General features: G+C 36.5%; 1 protein-coding gene across 1 annotated transcript in view; it reads right to left on the bottom strand.

Annotated features, from left to right (window-relative positions):
• CWC27 (CWC27 spliceosome associated cyclophilin) overlaps window positions 1-20,014 on the bottom strand; it is a 201,451-nt gene that overhangs the window by 38,419 nt on the left and 143,018 nt on the right. The window contains exon 12 of the mRNA XM_049649521.1: window positions 515-624. Coding sequence (XP_049505478.1) covers window positions 515-624 — 110 coding nt within the window. The remainder of the gene's footprint in view (window positions 1-514; window positions 625-20,014) is intronic.

The raw sequence follows: 20,014 nt of genomic DNA, 5'->3' as shown, positions 1-20,014 counted from the left end.
TATGAAGGGTTGCTGGAGATTTATTTCGATTGCTAAGTGTTATATGGTGTGTACAATTGATTTTCAAATTGTTGAAATAGTTCTTTCTTATTTCTAACAATCTTATTCTTAAAGATTCAGAAATTACTTAGAATAAGCAGAGTTCTGCAATATTATTTACAATATTGCCTTATTTACAGGCAGTGTACAACTTCAAGCAGAGTTGGCTAGTCAGCGTGTAAGATACTGTGCTAGAAGAGATCTCTTCATCATTTAATATGTGGCTTTACAAGATTCCTATGCTTGATATGGGAGCACAAGGTTGAAACCTGAAAGTTTTAGGCTTTTTCCTGTAATGTCTGGAAAGAACATGAATGGCCAAGGTCCTTGTCATCCCACCCTATACGAATATATCCTTTTTCATTTTTAAGAGGTAGTGCTTTCCCAATGTACAATCAAATTAGGCTCCATTAGCAGCACTTAAAGACAATTAAAAGGCAATGAATTACGTATGGATTTTGGTTTGTGACATTACCTGGTCTTCCCGGGAAGTTCCCTTCTTTGCCTGTTGCTTCCTCAGAGCTTCATACTTTTGCTTTTCTCTTCTGTATTCTGCAACAGCACCGTCAGGAGCAGTTTCTTCTTCTGAAGAATAACAGAATGTTCTTAGAATAAATAGTAAAAACGCTGGGTGGTTTCATATTAACATTTATGCTTATTACAGAAGATGAGGTCAAAACCTAGGATTGGTTCTCACCCATTTAAAAATCAAACCAATAAATGCCACCAGCTCCACAACTATTACCTACACTAGAAAGTGACTGATGTTAATTTATCAACCAATTTTATAAACATCTTCATTATATATTGTACTATTGTAGTTCTCACTTGTTTGACTATAAAATTAGCTATCTCACTTTTAAAATAATTAAGATTTTCCTAAAATTCAGCAATGCCATTTTACATTATTCTCCTGCCTTATATAATCTTCCAGTATTGGTTGATTTTCCAATTACCTACCACTTTTGTTCCCCAGTTAAAACAACAATAACAACAACAAATACACAAGTTCAATTTGATGTCATCATAAAAAATTAATATATCCAGCAAATAACTCAGGACAGTAATCAGAAGCAGATAAAAATAATTGTTACTAAGTTAGAAATTAGAAAACCAATTTATAGATTTGATCCTGCAATAATTCCTTATGAAGATTAGTTAACATCTGGGTTGACAGAACAGAGTTTTGCCTAAAAAAAAAAATTTTTTTTTTACATTAACTTACATGCACACAAATTAATGAAAATTTGTGACTTAAAACAAACACTCAACAACCTATCTCTTATTATTTTTGGCTGGTAAACCAAGAGGAGCTGATGTAATCAAGAATGCAAGTAATCTTTCTACTCAAATCTTGGTTTGCTGCTTGCTTTTTTGTTATAGAGTTTTAAGAATGTTATTAACATGTAGTGTATTAACAATTAGCTATTTTGTTCAAGAGATTTTTTCTTTTTTTTTTTTGACTATATCAACATACTTTTATTTCACATCTTTTTTAAAAATTATTTTATTTTACTTATTTTTTTTTATTTATTTTTTTAACATTTATTTATTATTGAGAGACAGAGAGACAGAGCATGAGCATGGGAGGGGCAGAGAGAGGAGACACAGAATCCGAAGGAGGCTCCAGGCTCTGAGCTGTCAGCACAGAGCCTGATGCGGGACTTGAACTCACAAACCGAGCAAGATCATGACCTGAGCCGAAGTCAGACACCCAACTGACTGAGCCACCCAGGCGCCCCATTTTTTAAAATAATTTATTGTCAAGTTAGCGAACATACAGTGTATATACAGTATAGTCTTGGCTTCAGGAATAGATACCCATGGTTCATCACTTACATACAACACCCAGTGCTCATCCCAACAAGTGCCTTGCTCAGTGCTCATCACCCATTTTCCCCGTCCCTCCCCAACCCTCCACCCGCATCAGCTCTCAGTTTGTTTTACAGAGAACAAATTTAAGAGTCTCTTATAGTTTGCTTCCCTCTCTGTAACTTATTTTTCCTTCCTTTCTCCTATGGTATTCTGTTAAGTTTCTCAAATTCCACATGTGAGTGATAACAGAATAACTGTCTTTTTCTGACTGACTTATTTCACTTAGGATAATACACTCCAGTTCCATCCATGTTGTTGCAAACAGCAAGATTTCATTCTTTCTTTACCACCGAGTGGTATTCCATTGTGTGTGTGTGTGTGTGTGTGTGTGTGTATATATATATATATATATATACACACACACATACATACATACCACATCTTCTTTATCCATTCATCCGTTGATGGACATTTGGATTCTTTCCATAATTTGGCTATTGTTCATACCACTGCTATAAACATTGGGGTACATGTGCCCCTATGAATCAGTACTCTTGTGTCCTTTGGATAAATTACTAGTAGTGCTATTGCTGGGTTGTAGAGTAATTCTATTTTTAATTTTTTGAGGAACTTCCACACTGTTTTCCAGAGTGGCTCCACCAGTTTGCATTTCCACCAACAGTGCAAGAGGGTTCCCCTTTCTCCACATCCTCACCAACATCTGTTGTTTCCTGAGTTGTTAATTTTACCCACTCTGACTGGTATGAGGTGGTATCTCAAAGTGGTTTTGATTTGTATTTCCCTTATGATTACATTATTGAGCATCTTTTCATGTGTCTGTTGGTCATCTGGATGTCTTTGGAAAAGTGTCTACTCATATCTTCTGCCCATTTCTTCACTGGATAATTTGTTTTCCAGGTGTTGAGTTCATTAAGTTCTTTGTAGATTTTTGGTACTAACCCTTTATCTGATATGTCATTTGCAAACATCTTCTCCCATTCTGTTGGTTGCCTTTTGGTTTTGTTGATTGTTTCCTTATCTGTGCAGAAGCTTTTTACCTTGATGAAGTCCCAATAGTTCATTTTTGCTTTTATTTCCCTTGTCTTCGAAGACATGTAAGAAGATGCTGTGGGCAAGATCAAAGAAGTTGTTGCCTGTTTTCTAGGATTTTGATGGTTTCTGTGTTACATTTAGGTCTTTATCTATTTTGAATTTATTTTTGTGTATGGTGTAAGAAAGTGGTCCAGTTTCATTTTTCTGCATGTCACTGTCCAGTTTTCCTATCCATTTGATAAAGAGACTGTCTTTTTTCCATTGGATACTTTTTCCTGCTTTGTCGAAGATCAGTTGGCCATACATTTGTAGGTCCATTTCTGGTTTCTCTATTCTATTCCATTGGTCTATGTGTCTCTTTTTGTGCCAATACCATACTGTCTTGATGATTACAGCTTTGTAATAGAGTGTGAAGTCCAGGACTGTGATGCCTCCAGGTTTGGTTTTCATTTTCAATATTACTTTGGCTATTCAGGGTCTTTTGTGGTTCCATACAAATTTTAGGATCATTTGTTCTAGCTCTGTGAAGAATGCTGGTACTATTTTTATTGGGATTGCATTGGGTGTATAGATTGCTTTGGGTAGTATCAACATTTTAACAATATTTGTTCTTCTCTTCCCTGAGCATGAAATGTTCTTGCATTCGTTTGTGTCTTCTTTAATTTCTTTCATAAGCTTTCTCTAGTTTTCAGTGTACAGATTTTCTACCTATTTGGTTAGGTTTATTCCTAGGTATTTTATGATTCTTGGTACAATTTTAAATGGGATCTATTCCTTGATATCTCTTTCTGTTGCTTCATTATTGGTGTATAGAAATGCAACTGATAAGAGATTTTCTAACACAGTAACATTTGCTGCACAAACCCAACTGTGTGAAAAATCTGGTCAACTCTTACATTTCCTAACTGACTATATCACATTACTATAAAGTACTTCTCTTTATAATATGATTAACTATGAATAATCACAGAACGTTAATTTTTCATTTTGATTTGCCAGTGGTATACTCTGAATAATTTCCTTAGTTTTATATTTCAGTTCACTAATTCTTTGTTTAGTTGTATCTAAGACATAAACTGTTTTAAGTTTTTAGTTTTAAGACATAAACTGAGCCACTGATTTTAATAATTATATATGTATTTTTTAGATATTCTATTTTGTTCTTTAAATTCACCTGCTCTTTTAATAGCCTTAGTATTTTCTTTTTTTAAGTTTATTTATGTATTTTGAGAGAGAGAGAGAGTGAGCACGTGAGCAGGGGAGGGACAGAGAGAGAGAAGGAGAGAGAGAATCCCAAGCAGGTTTTGTGCTGTCAGTATGGAGCCCAACGTGGGGCTCGATTTCATGAACCATGAGATCATGACCTGAGCCGAAATCCAGAGTCAGACACTTAACCGACTAAGTAACCCAAGAGCCCCAGTGATAGCCTTAGTCTTTTATTATGATATTTCATGATTTAAAAATCTCTTTTAATTATTTAAAATACACTTGTTATATTGTATCTTTCAGATTCTTCTTGGGTATCTTTCTGTTATGTCTTCTTTCTCTCTTCTTAGTCTTATCATTTCTCTCTGTGTTTTCTAATTTTTGATTGTGAGTTTATCTTGAGCTAGAGCTTCATCTCCATCATGCTCCATAGGAATCCTAGGCACCGCAGGATTGTGTAAGAATTTCTACAGAGAACTTTCACATTTGTTTCTACCAGGCAATTTAGGGGTTCCATTGGTCTGGAGTCATTCTTTTTTAAATTAATTTCTTGGCTTAGGATTCCTGTACCATATAGCTAGTGTGTACTCAAACTTTGTAGCCATGCCTGGTAGAGGTTTAGAGTTTTGATTTTTTGTGAGACTCCTCCCACAGGTAGCTCTGAAAAATGAAAAGCTTCATTGTGGCCTTCCTGACCAGGTGGACAGTTTTTCTAGTTCCCATTTCTCTTGACCCAAGGCCACATTGCCGTCCATGTCTTAGATAAAAACCCCACTTTCTAGCTAGTAGAGCCTACATCTGGTTCCAATATGCCCCTGAGCAACTACAGTATCAGCTTGCCCACTTAATGCTCTGGTTACGCCTCCCCTTTGTTTCTAGTACCCAGGGCTTTTCTTTTTTTCTTATCTTCTCTCTCTCTCTTTCAAGCTTAGCTAAGTATTTAAATTGGGCTTGATCATATTTTATCCAGTGTTTCTATATATTTGAAGAAGAAGGAAGTTCTCTGCTCAGTCCATGTTGCCAGAACAGGAAGTAGCACATTCATTTCTCATGTGCTTGAATCCCCCTGAATAAACAAAAATTGAATAAGTGACTGGATAATTTTAGTGACATAAAACTGGCTAATAAAATACATGAGGAGTTTGAAAAATTTAGTTTCTCTAAGTACAGACTGTTCTTTTACTTTTCTTATAAATCTCAATATACAGTGGATGATAAGTCATAAATAATAATGACACAGTATGATGACTATTTGTCATTAACTGAAATTTCTACAAAACATGCTGAAAAATAGGAATAAAGAATAGTGGGGAAAAAGAACATTTACCAAAGGCTATAGTTAGGCACCATGCTAAGATGCTTTGATTATGAAGTGTCTATAAACCATATGAGGAAACAGGAATTAGAATATGGTAAAGCTGGGATTTGAGCCCAGGTATGATACGAAAGGCCAACGCTGTGCCCTACTGAGTTCAATTAAAACTTTAATCCGGAAAACAAAATTTTACTAAGTGTCTCTAACATGGTGGGCATTCTGAGAAATGCTATAAAAGATATTTAAAACATAAATGATAACAAGCTTTTCATTCTATAATGTAATGGAAAAGGTAAAATGAACGTAAGATAAAACATAAAAAATTCACATAAGATATGTGAAATAGTTAAGAAATCAAGTTACTGATTTTTAGTATCAAATTGCTGATTCCTTAGAGGGCTTAAAGCTTACCTATGTTGTAGTGTTAGAATAAAATATCTTTGCTGTCTCTGAGATACAACTAGGTAATATACATGAAACGTTTTGGTGAGGAGAGTGTCCAATGTCACGGTAACCATCAGTTTAGTACTGGAGCATCAGTTTACTAGAGCACCAGAGCTGGAAGTTGCTTTGAGGATCTTCTCATCTAACTTCTCCCTTTATAGGTGAGGTAACCAATGTTAATGTAAGTGAAGTTACGCAGCCAGTCTCCCAGGGAGATCAGCAGCAGAGCCTGGGCTAAAACTTGTGTTCTGACTCTTAGTGAAGGTGACATCCAAGTTAAGTACTGTACTTCAGTTCCTGCATGTTATAAAGAATGCCTCTAAGCCTTCCCCTAAGGGCTATAGTCAGAAACTAATCCTTGCTCCACTTGAATCTCTTTTGTGAAACCTTTTTGTTCTGAACATAAAGGGATGGTGACTAGTCAACTGCGGTTACTTAGCTGAAGAACCAGTGGTATCCATCTACAAATCGCATTTTATAGATAGATAAAGAGCTCATTCCGTCCCCTGTCTCAGGACTAGAGCTCAAGGAGCTAACAGCTCCAAGTAGCTGTACATTGATTCATTTTAAAAAAAGCTTATCAAACGATCAGAAACAGTGTCAGAAACTGTTAGTAAGGCTGCTTATAAATTATTTTAAATATATCTGGATCTAGTACTTCAAGGAAATTTTTGAAAAATTCCCATAATAAATGAAAACTTTTATACAAATAAAGGTAATATATTACTGCTAATAGTAAACAGCATTTGGAAACAAAAGGGGTAGACTTTAATGGATATAGAATATATCAATGCTGGTGATACCTAGTTGTATCTCATCGTAGTTCCTGGAAGCTAAAAAATATGTTTTTTAATCAAATTTTATATACACCCATTCTTAAATTAATTCTAGGAAATGTAACAGACTTGAATATAGCTAACATTTTAAGTACTGGCTATGTGTCAGATACCAGTACCTGAATTACTTGGTTAATCCTAATAACCGACCCAATGAAGGAGGCATACTGTTAGCCTTATTTTGCTGATAAGGAAACTAAGGTAGTAAGAGGTTAAATAACTTATGTAAGGGACTATAAACATGAGAATATAAACCCATGTAGTCTGGCTCTAAATGACAAGTTCTTAACCAGCTTGGTTATTTCTTCTTCATGTTTGACGTACAAGAAAACATAGAAAATACTCCAATTTGACACAAAAAGGCATCAGGTCACCAGTTGGATGTGTCCGATGAAATAAAATCCTGCCAAAAAAAGGTTCTAAATTCCTCTCAGACCATAATAAATGGGAAGTACAGTCTGCCAAACAGTGGGTTTATGTAAATAATTTCTACCTAAGAAGAATCCTTTATGGCTTTTTCTTGATAATCCTTAATTAATCATATTTTCCCCTCATTTTGGCCTTCAAACAATTTAAACACTATATCATAACCGCTTCTTTTTCTGTATTGCCCCTTGGCTACAAACACACATGGCAGGAATTGTCCCCTTTTTGGAGTCTAGCATATGTCTTGCATAAAGCGTGGACTCAATAAATAGTAGCTGAATGGACAAATGAACAATTTGATCCTCTTTAGGTCTTAAGTTCCCAGTGTCCGTAGTTGCCTTATTGCTCTTGCATGACGGAATGGCTCCCTGAGGGGTTTGTAGTGTGTTAGGACCCCTAGCATACAAATACTTTTTCAATAGATAGTTGTTGAACTACGTTGAGTTACAGATAAATAATTTCTCACATGTATTAAACAGACGTAAGAGGAGTACAAGTCAACTTTAAGGTAGTTACCTCTGACTAAGGTCCCTGAACACTGAGCTTTCTGTGTAGAATCTGTGTTAAGAGTTGTACCCATTCACTGAAGCTTTACCTCTGCTTGAGGAGCTACTGGGGATGAACTGTATATCCTGCCCCCAGCCAGAATGCCTATTTTTTGGCTTGTTTCATTAGGAAAATCCATTATGAAAAGGACAATAATGGGGGTATTCTGTGACATTAAGGTGAGGGCCTACATATAGTATATTTTTTATTATCACTTTTCATAATTATAATCCATAGTACTTATTGAATGACAAGAGGTTAGATTTGTACTAATTATGTTTTAAAGATAATTAAAGGTTACTTAGATGATGTCTTTGAAAAGTGAATAAGAAGAAAAGTGGTCTCTCTTCCAATGAAACTACCCAAATGAAAATTATTCAGAATTAAGAAATTATTTAATAGAGGGAGGGTGCACATTTACAAAGATTAGACAGAATTTAGGGGAAGACTAGCTAAAAGTCTAGTTTCTTTCTGTACTGTGAGCTAAAATAAAAAATCTATGATTTATTCATTTTATTTAACTACTTTTTATTTTCAGCATATTTTTTGTGTTACAAATTGAACAATACTGGCTCCATCTGGTGGTCAAAATAAGCCTATAGTTTCATAAAGATAAGTCAAAGTGGTTGAATAATTCAGGGACATCACCTGAAGTATCCTTGAACACCGAACACTGACATATGCTTCAACACCGAACAGTGATTAAATGGAATTCAGTCTCCATTTAGACGAAGTTTTTATTTTTCTTTCCCTGTTCATCCTAATTTCAATGCTTCATGTTATTTTAGGCTTAAAATAATCCTCAGGGTAATACACAATATTTTCTAGTAGCTGTGTTTTTCTATTAGCTGATTCAAGAAATGTGAAGGTAACAAGTTATAATCCAATTAAATTAATCCAGATTTTCAAACTGTATTCCATTCTGGAATATAAATACAAAAATTCTGATTTTCAGCCTGCATTTTCCATTAAACATTTCTTTTTTTAATGTTTATTTATTTATTTTGAGAGAGAGGACAAGCATGTATGGGGGAGGAGCAGAGAGAAAGGGAGAGAGAGAATCCCACATAGGCTCCCTGCTGTCAGTGCAAAGTTTGATGTGGGGCTCAATCTCACAAATGGTGAGATCCTGACCTGAGCTGAAAGCAAGAGTCAGAGGCTCAACTGAGCCACCCAAGCACCCCCACTCCATTAAACATTTTTAACAGGGGTAGCCTATGAATAAATGGAAGTTCATATCTAGCGGTTCTGTATACTTATAGTCTACTCGCTACTTAATCTTGATTTTTTTTGAAAGAGAGTGAGAGTGCAAGCAGGGAAGGAGTGGAGGGAGAGAGAAATCTTGAGCAGACTCCACTCCCAGCACAGAGCACGACTTGGGGCTCAGTCTCACAACTGTGAGATCATGACCTGACCGAAATCAAGACTCAGATGCTTAACCAAATGAGTGACCCAAGCACCCCGACTAAATCTTAATTTTTAAATTCAGTACAAAAGGAGTATGTCCAGTATCACAACACAAAATATTAGTACTATGAAGTTTTTAGGCAGCAATAACCAGCTCCTTTACAGATGAAAAAACTGAGGTTCAGAGAGGTCAAATGATTGTGTTAAGCTTGGAATATCAGAAACCAGATTTTCTGATCACTCAATGTTGTTTCCTCTCTCTATATACTACTATGTGTACTTTCTTTTTGGAATGTGTAATCACCACAGATGTATTTCATTATAATCTAATAGTCACTTTGAAATTATATACCTTTATACTACAGTGTGACCATTTATAAAAGGGCATGAATCTCCAATATAGATTTAATTCTCTAATTAGGAGTCTTTTGGTTTTGGTTTAGTTTTTTAGAGAGAGAGAGTGTGAGCAGGGGAGAGGAGGAGAGGGAGAATCCCAAGCAGGCTCCATGCTCAGCACAGACCCCAACATGGGGCTTGATCCCACAACCTTGGGACTCATGACCAGAGCTGAAATCAAGAGTCAGATGCTCAACTGACTAAGCCACTCAGGCACCCCTCTAATTAGGAGTTTTCTTAATTTTAATTTTTGTTATTTTACCTAAAGATATTAGAATCTTTAGGGGCACCTGGGTGGCTCAGTTGGTTGAGCCTCCAACTTTGGCTCAGGTCATGATCTCACGGTTCCTGAGTTTGAGCCCCGCATCAGGCTCTGCTGACAGCTCAGAGCCTGGAGCCTGCTTTGAGTTCTGTGTCTCCCTTTCTCTCTGCCCCTCTCCTGCTCACACTCTATCTCTCTCCATCTCTCAAAAAGAAATAAACTTAAAAAAAAAAAAAAGATATTAGAATTTTTTTTAATGTTTATTTGTTTTTGAGAGAAAGAGACAGAGCACGAGCTGGGGAAGGGCAGAGAGAGAGAGGGAGACACAGAATCCGAAGCAGGCTGCAGGCTCTGAGCTGTCAGCACAGACCCCAGTGTGGGGCTTGAACCCACGATCTGTGAGATCATGACCCTGAGCCGAAGTCGGAAGCTTAACTCACTGAGCCACCCAGTGCCCCAAGAAATTCGAATCTTTAAAATTAAATTAAGTTTTTAAAAGTTTATTTATTTATTTTGAGAGAGAAAGAGAGAGTGTGAGTGGGAAAGGGGCAGAGAGGAAGAGAGGGAGACTATCAAGCTGGCTCGACGCTCTGCACTGAGCCCCACATGGGCTGAGAGATCATGAGACCATGAGATCATGACCTGAACTGAAATCAAGAGTTGGTCACGTAACTGACTGGGCCACCCAGGTACCGAAGATATTAGAAAATTTTGAAAACTTGTTTTAATGCCCCAGTGCTATCCAAATACAAAATTTTACCTTTTATTTCCCTAAGTGTATTGCTTTGTTGAGTTTTTTTTTTTAATTTTTTTTTTAATGTTTATTTATTTTTGAGATACAGAGAGACACAGCATGAATGGGGGAGGGGCAGAGAGAGGGAGACAAAGAATCCAAAGCAGTCAGGGTCCAGGCTCTGAACTGTCAGCACAGAGCACAATGTGGGGCTCGAACTTATGAAAGGAGAGATCATGACCTGAGCAGAAGTTGGACGCTTAACCGACTCATCCATCCAGGTGGCCTTGCTTTGTTGAGTTTATAATTCAAATAGCAGTCATGTTGGTAATAACTTACATAATAACACATAAATTAGTTACCACAAAATATTAAACTAAAAATCAATTCAAATGAATTAAATGAACTTATCTAACAAATTAAGAGATGAAGAGAGCTCTCACCAGTAAAGACAGCTTCTGAACACTAAAACATGAAATTGTGAGCTTAATTGTCTTATCTTCTACTAATACTTCTTTTTTTATTACACAGACTCTATCTGATAAGCTTTTTATCTTATGTTTCTCCATTTTTCTTAATAATGATCACAAAAAACAATTATAAAATGATTACTGAGAATTATTGAGGGACACGAAAGGCTTTTCTTCTGGGGGTTCCAGCTTTCCACCCGTCAACTCTAGTCTGTTGTTTCTGTTAAAATTTACCTCATTCTTCCTCAGGTGGACCCCAGTACTAGCACAAAGATTGATTGATTTTTGTCCCCAGGTCTCTCAACAGAGCACACTTTGTACATCTCCAGATGGTGTGACCCACAATTCTTGCATTTTGATGGCCATTTTGATAATATCCCTACGTTGCACTGTCATTCTGGATATGGAAACTACAAATTTTATACTCTTTGTTGTAGCAAGAAGAAAAAAAAATACAAAATTCTTCAAGATAAAAAGATTTCATGAAACCAGTCAGGGAGGATACTAAAGAAAGCACTGCTATCTACAATTGCCCAAGGCTGTGATTACCCCTAGCAAATTAAACACTGCAGAATATCTACATTTCTAATAGCACTTAAAGGAGGGTTCTATTGTTTTGTAGCAAATTCATGAGGTACTTTTCCCAGAGTAGTTACAAGAGTTTACAGACCAGTTCAAAATAATCCTTAAATACTTGCATGTGTGGTTCGGCATGGGATTTTTTTTATCCCCTATGTGACTAAGGAAACTGAAGCAATAAAATGACCTCTAAAATACAAGTTAGGACCACTGCTACTAGCACTCCTACCACTTTTGAGGCCCTAGTATGTCTGAGATATAAGGCTAAAAAATCTGAGCCTGCTTTCTCACTTAATTCTGGAACAACAGAAGGGGTATTATCATCTCTATTTTATGCTTGAGGAAACAGAGGTTCAGAGAGGTTAAGTATCTTGCCCAAGGTTATATGGCTAATAAATGATAGACCAAGGATTTGAAATCAGAGCTGTCAGACTTCAAAGCCCATTGCTGTTTTTATTCTATTACACGGCGAGCAGTTATGGGAAAGGAGGGGGGCACTAGTGCCTATGGGAGTGAGTGAATCATAGACGGTTCCTGACATTAAGGAGCTCATAGGCTGGAAAAGGGATAAGATATATCTTTAACCGTGTGGTGGTACAAATGACATAAGAGAGGTCCTGATAAAGTACTTATGAAATTCATGCAGGGATGACAGAGGGAAAGTTGAGAGGAGGAAGTGGCAGCATAACTGGGCCTTGTAGGAGAAGTAAGATTTAGCCACAGCAGGGAGAAGAGACATCACTACCAAAGCAGGAAGGCAACGTAGTGCAGGATGCACAAGAGGATGAGGAAAAATGTTCTCTGAAAGTGAAGAACGGGGGAATAAGATGAGAATAAGGAAAATAAGATAAAAATCTGATCATGCACATACTTTTTTTTGGTAAGCAATAGAGCAGCCATAATACATATCTTGCAGGTCTATACTGAAAGGAAATCATTTACAAGTATTTATGAGCCTTTTGTAAAACTAAATGAACTGCGTTGAACACCCTAGATTGGTATGTTGTTTGAGCTCATTTCTAAAAAAAAAAAAAAAAAAAAAAAAATTAAAGGGTATTTTCTTATTATGATACTAGTTTGAGTTAGTTGATAAAACAGAGGATAGAGTTCCAAGTTTCCTCATGCCTACACTTCTGTTAATGAAAACAATGCCTGCCTCAGTAGTTCAGTGAACAAGAGGACAAAGGCAAGTAAGTAAGAGAGAGACAGAGAGAGACTGACTCCCAAAATCTCGTTGGGATTTTCCCCTAATTAGTTTAGGAAGGAACTCTGAAAAATACCCTGATAAAATTACTTTTCTATATCTATCAGAATATTCTAATTTAAATGTGAAAAATGTGCAATTACTTAAAAGCACCATGCCCAGTTGTTTCTGGCTGCACTTTTTACCTGTAATTCTGAATTTGCTAAAGAATAAGCACTATCTAGGATACCTGTCTGGCTCAGTTGGTGGATCACATGCCTCTTGATCTCAGGGTTGTGAGTTTGAGCTCCATGTTGGGCGTAGAGACTACTTAAAAAAAAATAAAATCTTAAAAAAAAAAAAAAAAAAGCACTACCTGCTGGCATACTGGTAGGATGGTAAATGTTCTGCCACTCTTATCACCTATCTGTAGAACACTTGTACAAAAAAGGTTTTCCGAAAATGTGCCAGTCAGTATTCTAAGTGCCCCTGTCTCAGCCTTTTTGAACCTGCCTACACCATATTCTCTACTATTGGCACACTAATTCTGGCTCAGATTTCACCCCTCTTCCTCAATCCTCATCTTAAATGATACCTCTAACAAGCTAAATTTTGAGATGAGGTGAGGGAAGGACAAAGGTCATCACGTTATGCTTCATCTGAAGTAGACCTGTGTTCAGATATGCTTTCTGGAACTTGAGGCTGGAGTGTGAGTTGGATGGGGGGTCACCTTTCTCAGTCTTACTGGTAATGCTGTGAACTGTAGGCCAGCTCTCAGCTGAGCCAGTTGATTCTGGCTTCCAGCTAACAGGTCATTTTGCTTGTGGCTTATTTTATTTTATTTTTTAAGGAAACAATGCTTTGCAGTTGTAGAGTGGAAAGAATATTGGACAGAAGTTCTGACTCCTCAAATTGTTTCATTTAGGATGAGTATTAAATGTTTTTAATGCTTAGGCTTCTTCATTTGCAAAATGAGAACTATAATACTTGTTCAATCTACTTCTAAGGACTGTTACAGAACTAAATGTAATGAGGCATGTGACAAGACTTTGTAAACTGGTCATGTTCTACAAATATGAGGTATTATTATTTGGCACTGAAAATAGGGCACCATAAAAAAGAAAAAAAGAAAATAGGGCACCATATTTTATGTCTGTAAGCTACTTTATAGCTATGGCTCCCTTCAAAAGATTAAATCTCATTTGAAGAAGCAAGGAGTAGATATAATAGTTTTCACTTTATTAGCCTATTTGTTTTTGTTTTTTAACGTTTATTTATTTTAAGAGAGAGAGAGAGACAGACAGAAAGACAGAGTGCGAGCAGGGGAGGGGCAGAAAGAGAGGGAGACACAGAATCCGAAGCAGGCTCCAGGCTCTGAGCTGTCAGCACACAGCCCGACACGGGGCTCAAACCCACGAACTGTGAGATCATGACCTGAGCCGAAGTCGGATGCTTAACCAACTGAGCCACCCAGGCGCCTCATTAACATATTTGTTTGAATAACAAATATTTCTGTATATTAAATCATATTTTCAAAGCACCAGTAATATTTACAGTTGGAAGAAATGTGGAAAATCCTTTTGTGAAGCAAATTATCAAAACAATTGAGTTATATTTCCATAAATTTAGATGTTCAAATGTAACATTCTTATCATGAGGCTTACCTATAATTTTGAATTTGCTGAAGAATAAGCACTATCTGGGGTGTCTGTCTGGCTCAGTTGGTGGAGCATGCGACTCTTGACCTCGGGGTTGTGAGTCTGAGCCCCACGTTGGGTGTAGCGATTACTTAAAAAAAATAAAATCTTAAAAAAAAAAAAGAAGCACCATCTGCTGGCATACTGGTAGGATGAAACATGGAACACTTGTACATATAGGGCTCTCCATGTGCCAGTCAGTATTTTAAGTGCTTTATGCAGAATAACTCATTTAAATACAACAGGGAAGGAACTGCCCCTGGAAAGTCCTAACCTTCTGAAAAAAGCTGAAGTTTGGAAAAGTATATGATGAATGAATACCTGTGAGCTCCGGCTGACATGAGTACCAAAAGCAGACCCAAGAATGTGAGTTCCTAGAGGGCAGGAACTTTTTTGTTTTCACCATTTTATGTCTAGAGAATTTGAACAGCGTCCGTAAATTTTCAGAGTCTTGAAAGAGATTATTTAAATGAGTTAAGATATTTTTTAAAAAGGAAGACGATTTTTGAGAGTGAAGTGGATTTCTAGAGAAAGTAATTGGAAGAGAGAGTGGGGAGAAAGTAGGGACAAAGCAGGGTAGTCTGAATAACTGGCCTTCCTTGTCCCGAACCTTAAAAAGCTGCAGTCATCAAGTGCCACCTTAGCCTTAATGTCTCCCAACATTGCTTTTTCTAAGTAATATTAAATATTTATTTATTTATTTATTTATTCATTGAGAGAGAGAAAGAGTGCACGAGTGGGGTGGGGAGGAGAGGGGCAGAAAGAGAGGGAGAGAATTTTAAGCAGGCTCCACGCCCAGCACAGAGCCCTACACAGATCTCACGACTGTGAGATCATGACCTAAGCTGAAGTCAAGAGTCAGACACTTAACTAACTGAGCCACCCAGGCACGCCTAAACATTTCTTATGTGGTACTGGCAGCCAAAACATGATCAGGAAACAATAGAAATACATTAAGATGATATATTAACTAAAGTTAGTCTCTGAACTCTATATTACAAAAACACATGTGCTAGGGAAAAGAAAAATTATTTTTTAAAGTTCCTGAGCTTTGAAATGGCATTAATTGATCTTTTAATAAAGAAGGATTATTTGGCTTATTTGTCTTATTAATTTCATAAGCTAAAATCGTTACACTAAAGCAATCTTATATTTTTTTTCTTGGTGAAGTGAAAAATTTCTCACCCTCTTATTTTGGATTAGAACATAATTAGAGACACATTCTCACTGATTAATTTTTTAAAAAAACCTTTGGCTTAGTCACAAAACAAAGCCAACACATTGAATGGACTGGGTTCAATATTTTGAGTTAGCAACTTCACATTCTATTCTTAGCTTCGTCACTCACTGGAGTGAAGGCTTGAGTTGGCTTCACAAATGCTTTGTCTTTATTTTCTTAGATGGTAAATTCAGTGTTAATTACTATTTCCTTAAAGGCATTTAAGGTAGTGAATTAATTAGTATGATACACTGTTAAACTATCCAAAACAGTAAAAGTATGAATAATAGAAAAATATGCAAGCCAACCTTGAGAAATATTTCTGAGAAACTGAGTTGACTGGATTCTATCCCAGTAGTCTGCCTAGCATCTTCACAAGATACCACAGACCAGCAAAGTCCTTGGCTGTGGTAGAGTAAATACTGCAACCATTTTCTCTTCAACTACAATCAAATCAGTAAGAAAAAAACATAATTATTCTTCTATATATGCCTCATATGGCAACTTATCATGGTGTGGAATAAAGTGTAAGGGACTTCTCCGTGGGTTTTAAGGAAGGGAGAGTACAGAGGATTTATTTTTGATGTTGTTTTTGTATCACTGACTCAAGCCAGTCTCCTCACGTCACAGTAATACTGCAACTAAGATATTAAAACAAACAAACAAACAAACAAACAAAGACACAGAAAAAAGTGGTGAAAAGGAAACTGATGCTAATTCTTAGTTGGCTTTATCTGAAAGGAGACCAAAGTGTAAGGTTGATTCCAGAGGGAAAATATAGTAATACAGTGTCTAATATACACTGCCAAATAATAACAATAAAAATATAGACTTACATAGTATAATAAAACTTTTATTCTTTCTTAGGTGTTCCAAGAGTAAATAGATGTTTTGTTGGTAAGCCTAAATGGTTATAGTAAAGGGAGAGGGTAAAAATGGCTGCATGAAAAATTCCATATCCTTCCCACTCTCTGTTCCACACTTAAAACTTGCAAGATAAGAAAAGGTGCCATGCTTTCTTTTATCTCCATGCATTTGCATGCACTGTATCCTCTGTCTGGAATGCATTCATTCAACTAACTTACTCACCTGAACCAGTAGCTTCAAAATTTGTAAAAGTGAGAGGTTTCTAGTGTACAAAATGACCCACTCGAGAGGTGACAAGAAAATGTTAGAATGCTATTTTATCTATCTATCTATCTATCTATCTAATGGTAATACATTTATTTCTTTATCTATTTATTTTTAAAGTAAGCTTTACAAACCCAGCATGGGGCTTGAACTCATGACCCTGAGATCAAGAGGCTCTACCAACAGGCACCCCAAGAATGCTATTTGTATTAAACTGTTATTTTTTGTGTATGTTATATATAGTAAGTATAATGTTCAGTAATCTCCACAAATGAGTCATAAATACACTTAAAATTTATTTTATAACCCAAATGTCCATCAGTTGACAAAGAGATAAACAACATGTGGTATAGCTATAAAAGGGAATATCATTTAGCCATAATGGGGAATGAAGTATTTGATACATCCTACAACACAGAAGAACACTGAAAATATGCTAAGTGAAAGAAGCCAATCACATTCATATGAAATGTCTATAACATAGAAATCTATAGAGGCATAAAGGAGATTAGTGGTTACCCAGGGCTGGGGGAGGGAAAGCAGAGTCTATAGCAGGAGACAGTAAAGGGTACAGTGTCTCCTTCTGAGATAATGAAAATGTTCTAAAATTGACTGTGCTGATAGTTGAAGATACCTAATAAATATAGCAAAAGTCATTGAATCACATACTTTAAATGGGTGAATTGTACAGTATGTGAACTCTATCTAAATAAAACTCTTAAAAATAAAATAAAATAAAGAAAAAACTTTATGGTGTCAGTGCAATAAAACATTTTTGGAGACCGATGGTCTAAATAACTGATGAGTCTACTTGGGTTTGTGTATCTAGAGAGGTAATGCTGCCATCTAGATTTAATTGCCTTGCTTTTGCTCCCTCAAACCTTCAGGAGAATATATACCATGTTGTATTTTTTTTTTTTTTTTATGTTTTTATTTATTTTTGAGACAGAAAGAGAGCATGAGCAGGGGAGGGGCAGAGAGAGAGGGAGACGCAGAATCTGAAGCAGGCTCCAGGCTCTGAGCTGTCAGCATAGAGCCCAACGCAGGGCTCGAATTCACAGTCTGCGAGATCATGACCTGAGCTGAAGTCGGACGCTTAACCGACTGAGCCACCCAGGCGCCCAACCATGTTGTATTAATGATTGGTAGGTTGTCTCTTTCACCTGCTAAATTAGAAACCTTGTATCCTCACGCCACATCATGGACTAAATAATTTTCAGGTGGCTTAAGCAATTAAAAATAAAAGTAAAAAAATAAAATAAATCCAGGAAGATATAGGTGAATTTTGAAAACATCTTGACCTGATATCCGGGGAGCTTCAGAAAGTACTGACACCTGGGTTTCACTTCCTGAGCTTTGGAATTTCCAGATGATTCTAATGTACAGAAAAGCTTGGGAACCACTGGTCTAGTGATGAAGGAGAGATCAGAAAAGCCATTTTAGAGAAAGGACCTTGAACGGCAACTTGAATACTGAGGCAATATTCATCACATACAGAAGGCATTCCAGGAAGTTGTGACAGCGAGAGCTGAGGTGGGAAATAGCTGAGGTGAGCTTGGTGTATGGAAAGGTTTAGCCTATGTGGAGCATACAATCCATGAGAGATGAGACTGGTGTGGCAGGCAAAGTTTAGCCACGTTGGGCCTTGTATGGCATGCAAAGGATTTCATCCTGTAGGAAATGAGATGCCATTAAATAATTTTATGAAGGGGATTGACACATGATCAAGTTTGTGTTTAAGAAAAGCCACACACAGAATGTATTGGCAGGATCTGAGATTAGCGACAGAGATCTGTTGGCAGCCTGTTAGCAGGTTGTTAAAATAGCCCAACAGAAAAATTGTGGCTAAAATGGTCACAGTAGGTCATGAGACACAGGCTAGAAACCTGTAGGAAAGGGGGTGGAGTTTGTAAGAAAAATGTACAGAGAACAGATTTGTTTTGAGGATACTGTAGTCTTTTCACATCTAAATCTAATTCCTTTCACTCAGAAAAATATGCAAACACTAATCCCTCATTGACACATGATGAATGATGTTTTTTCTAAAAATACATCTAGGTATCTACACAATAAAACAGTATCCAAAATAATTTTCCAAGGTCTTGGATTTCACATTCATTTTAGGAAGTCTTAGGAAATTTTTTATTTTCTAAGTAAGATAATAAATTTTCTTGAGGTTGTAATTTCTACATTTCCCAAGGTTCTTAAAAGAAAAATTACATTTGAAAGAAAAACTAAAAAACACCAACTAAATAAAATTAAAGCTCTTTTGTAAGGTACTATGAGCTCTGAAGATTTGATAAGTCTTCCCAATCAGAAAGGTCCTTGACCACATTAAAGCTAGTGGTTTTCCAGGTGGAACTGTTTCCTGATCCTGTTTCTTCAGAAGTGTGTACTATTCATGCTTTCTGACATATAGATTATTTCCTCTGTGGAATCAAGGTTCTATAATCTATTGAACTCTTGGTAGAGAAATTAAGATGTTACAGGAGTGTGCCCCTTCCCTGTAATCAGACTCTGACTATAGCAGTTCTCATTGCTCTGAACATCTCTAAATCTTACAGTTCATCTGCACACCAAAATTCAAGTAAGCACTTGAAATACTGTCTATTAATCATGAATACTGTTTAAATGACAATTAGTTACTCGGGGAAAAACTGAGAGCTTTTTCCCTGAGATCAGGAACACGACAGGGATGCCCACTCTCACCGCTGTTGTTTAACATAGTGCTGGAAGTTCTAGCATCAGCAATCAGACAACAAAAGGAAATCAAAGGCATCAAAATTGGCAAAGATGAAGTCAAGCTTTCGCTTTTTGCAGATGACATGATATTATACATGGAAAATCCGATAGACTCCACCAAAAGTCTGCTAGAACTGATACATGAATTCAGCAAAGTTGCAGGATACAAAATCAATGTACAGAAATCATTTGCATTCTTATACACTAACAATGAAGCAACAGAAAGACAAATAAAGAAACTGATCCCATTCACAATTGCACCAAGAAGCATAAAATACCTAGGAATAAATCTAACCAAAGATGTAAAAGATCTGTATGCTGAAAACTATAGAAAGCTTATGAAGGTAATTGAAGAAGATTTAAAGAAATGGAAAGACATTCCCTGCTCATGGATTGGAAGAATAAATATTGTCAAAATGTCAATACTACCCAAAGCTATCTACACATTCAATGCAATCCCAATCAAAATTGCACCAGCATTCTTCTCAAAACTAGAACAAGCAATCCTAAAATTC

Source organism: Panthera uncia, assembly GCF_023721935.1.
Source record: "Panthera uncia isolate 11264 chromosome A1 unlocalized genomic scaffold, Puncia_PCG_1.0 HiC_scaffold_17, whole genome shotgun sequence".
Taxonomy (NCBI): domain Eukaryota; kingdom Metazoa; phylum Chordata; class Mammalia; order Carnivora; family Felidae; genus Panthera; species Panthera uncia.
The sequence above is the reverse complement of the archived record's forward strand: the minus strand, read 5'-3'. Positions and strand labels throughout refer to the sequence as shown.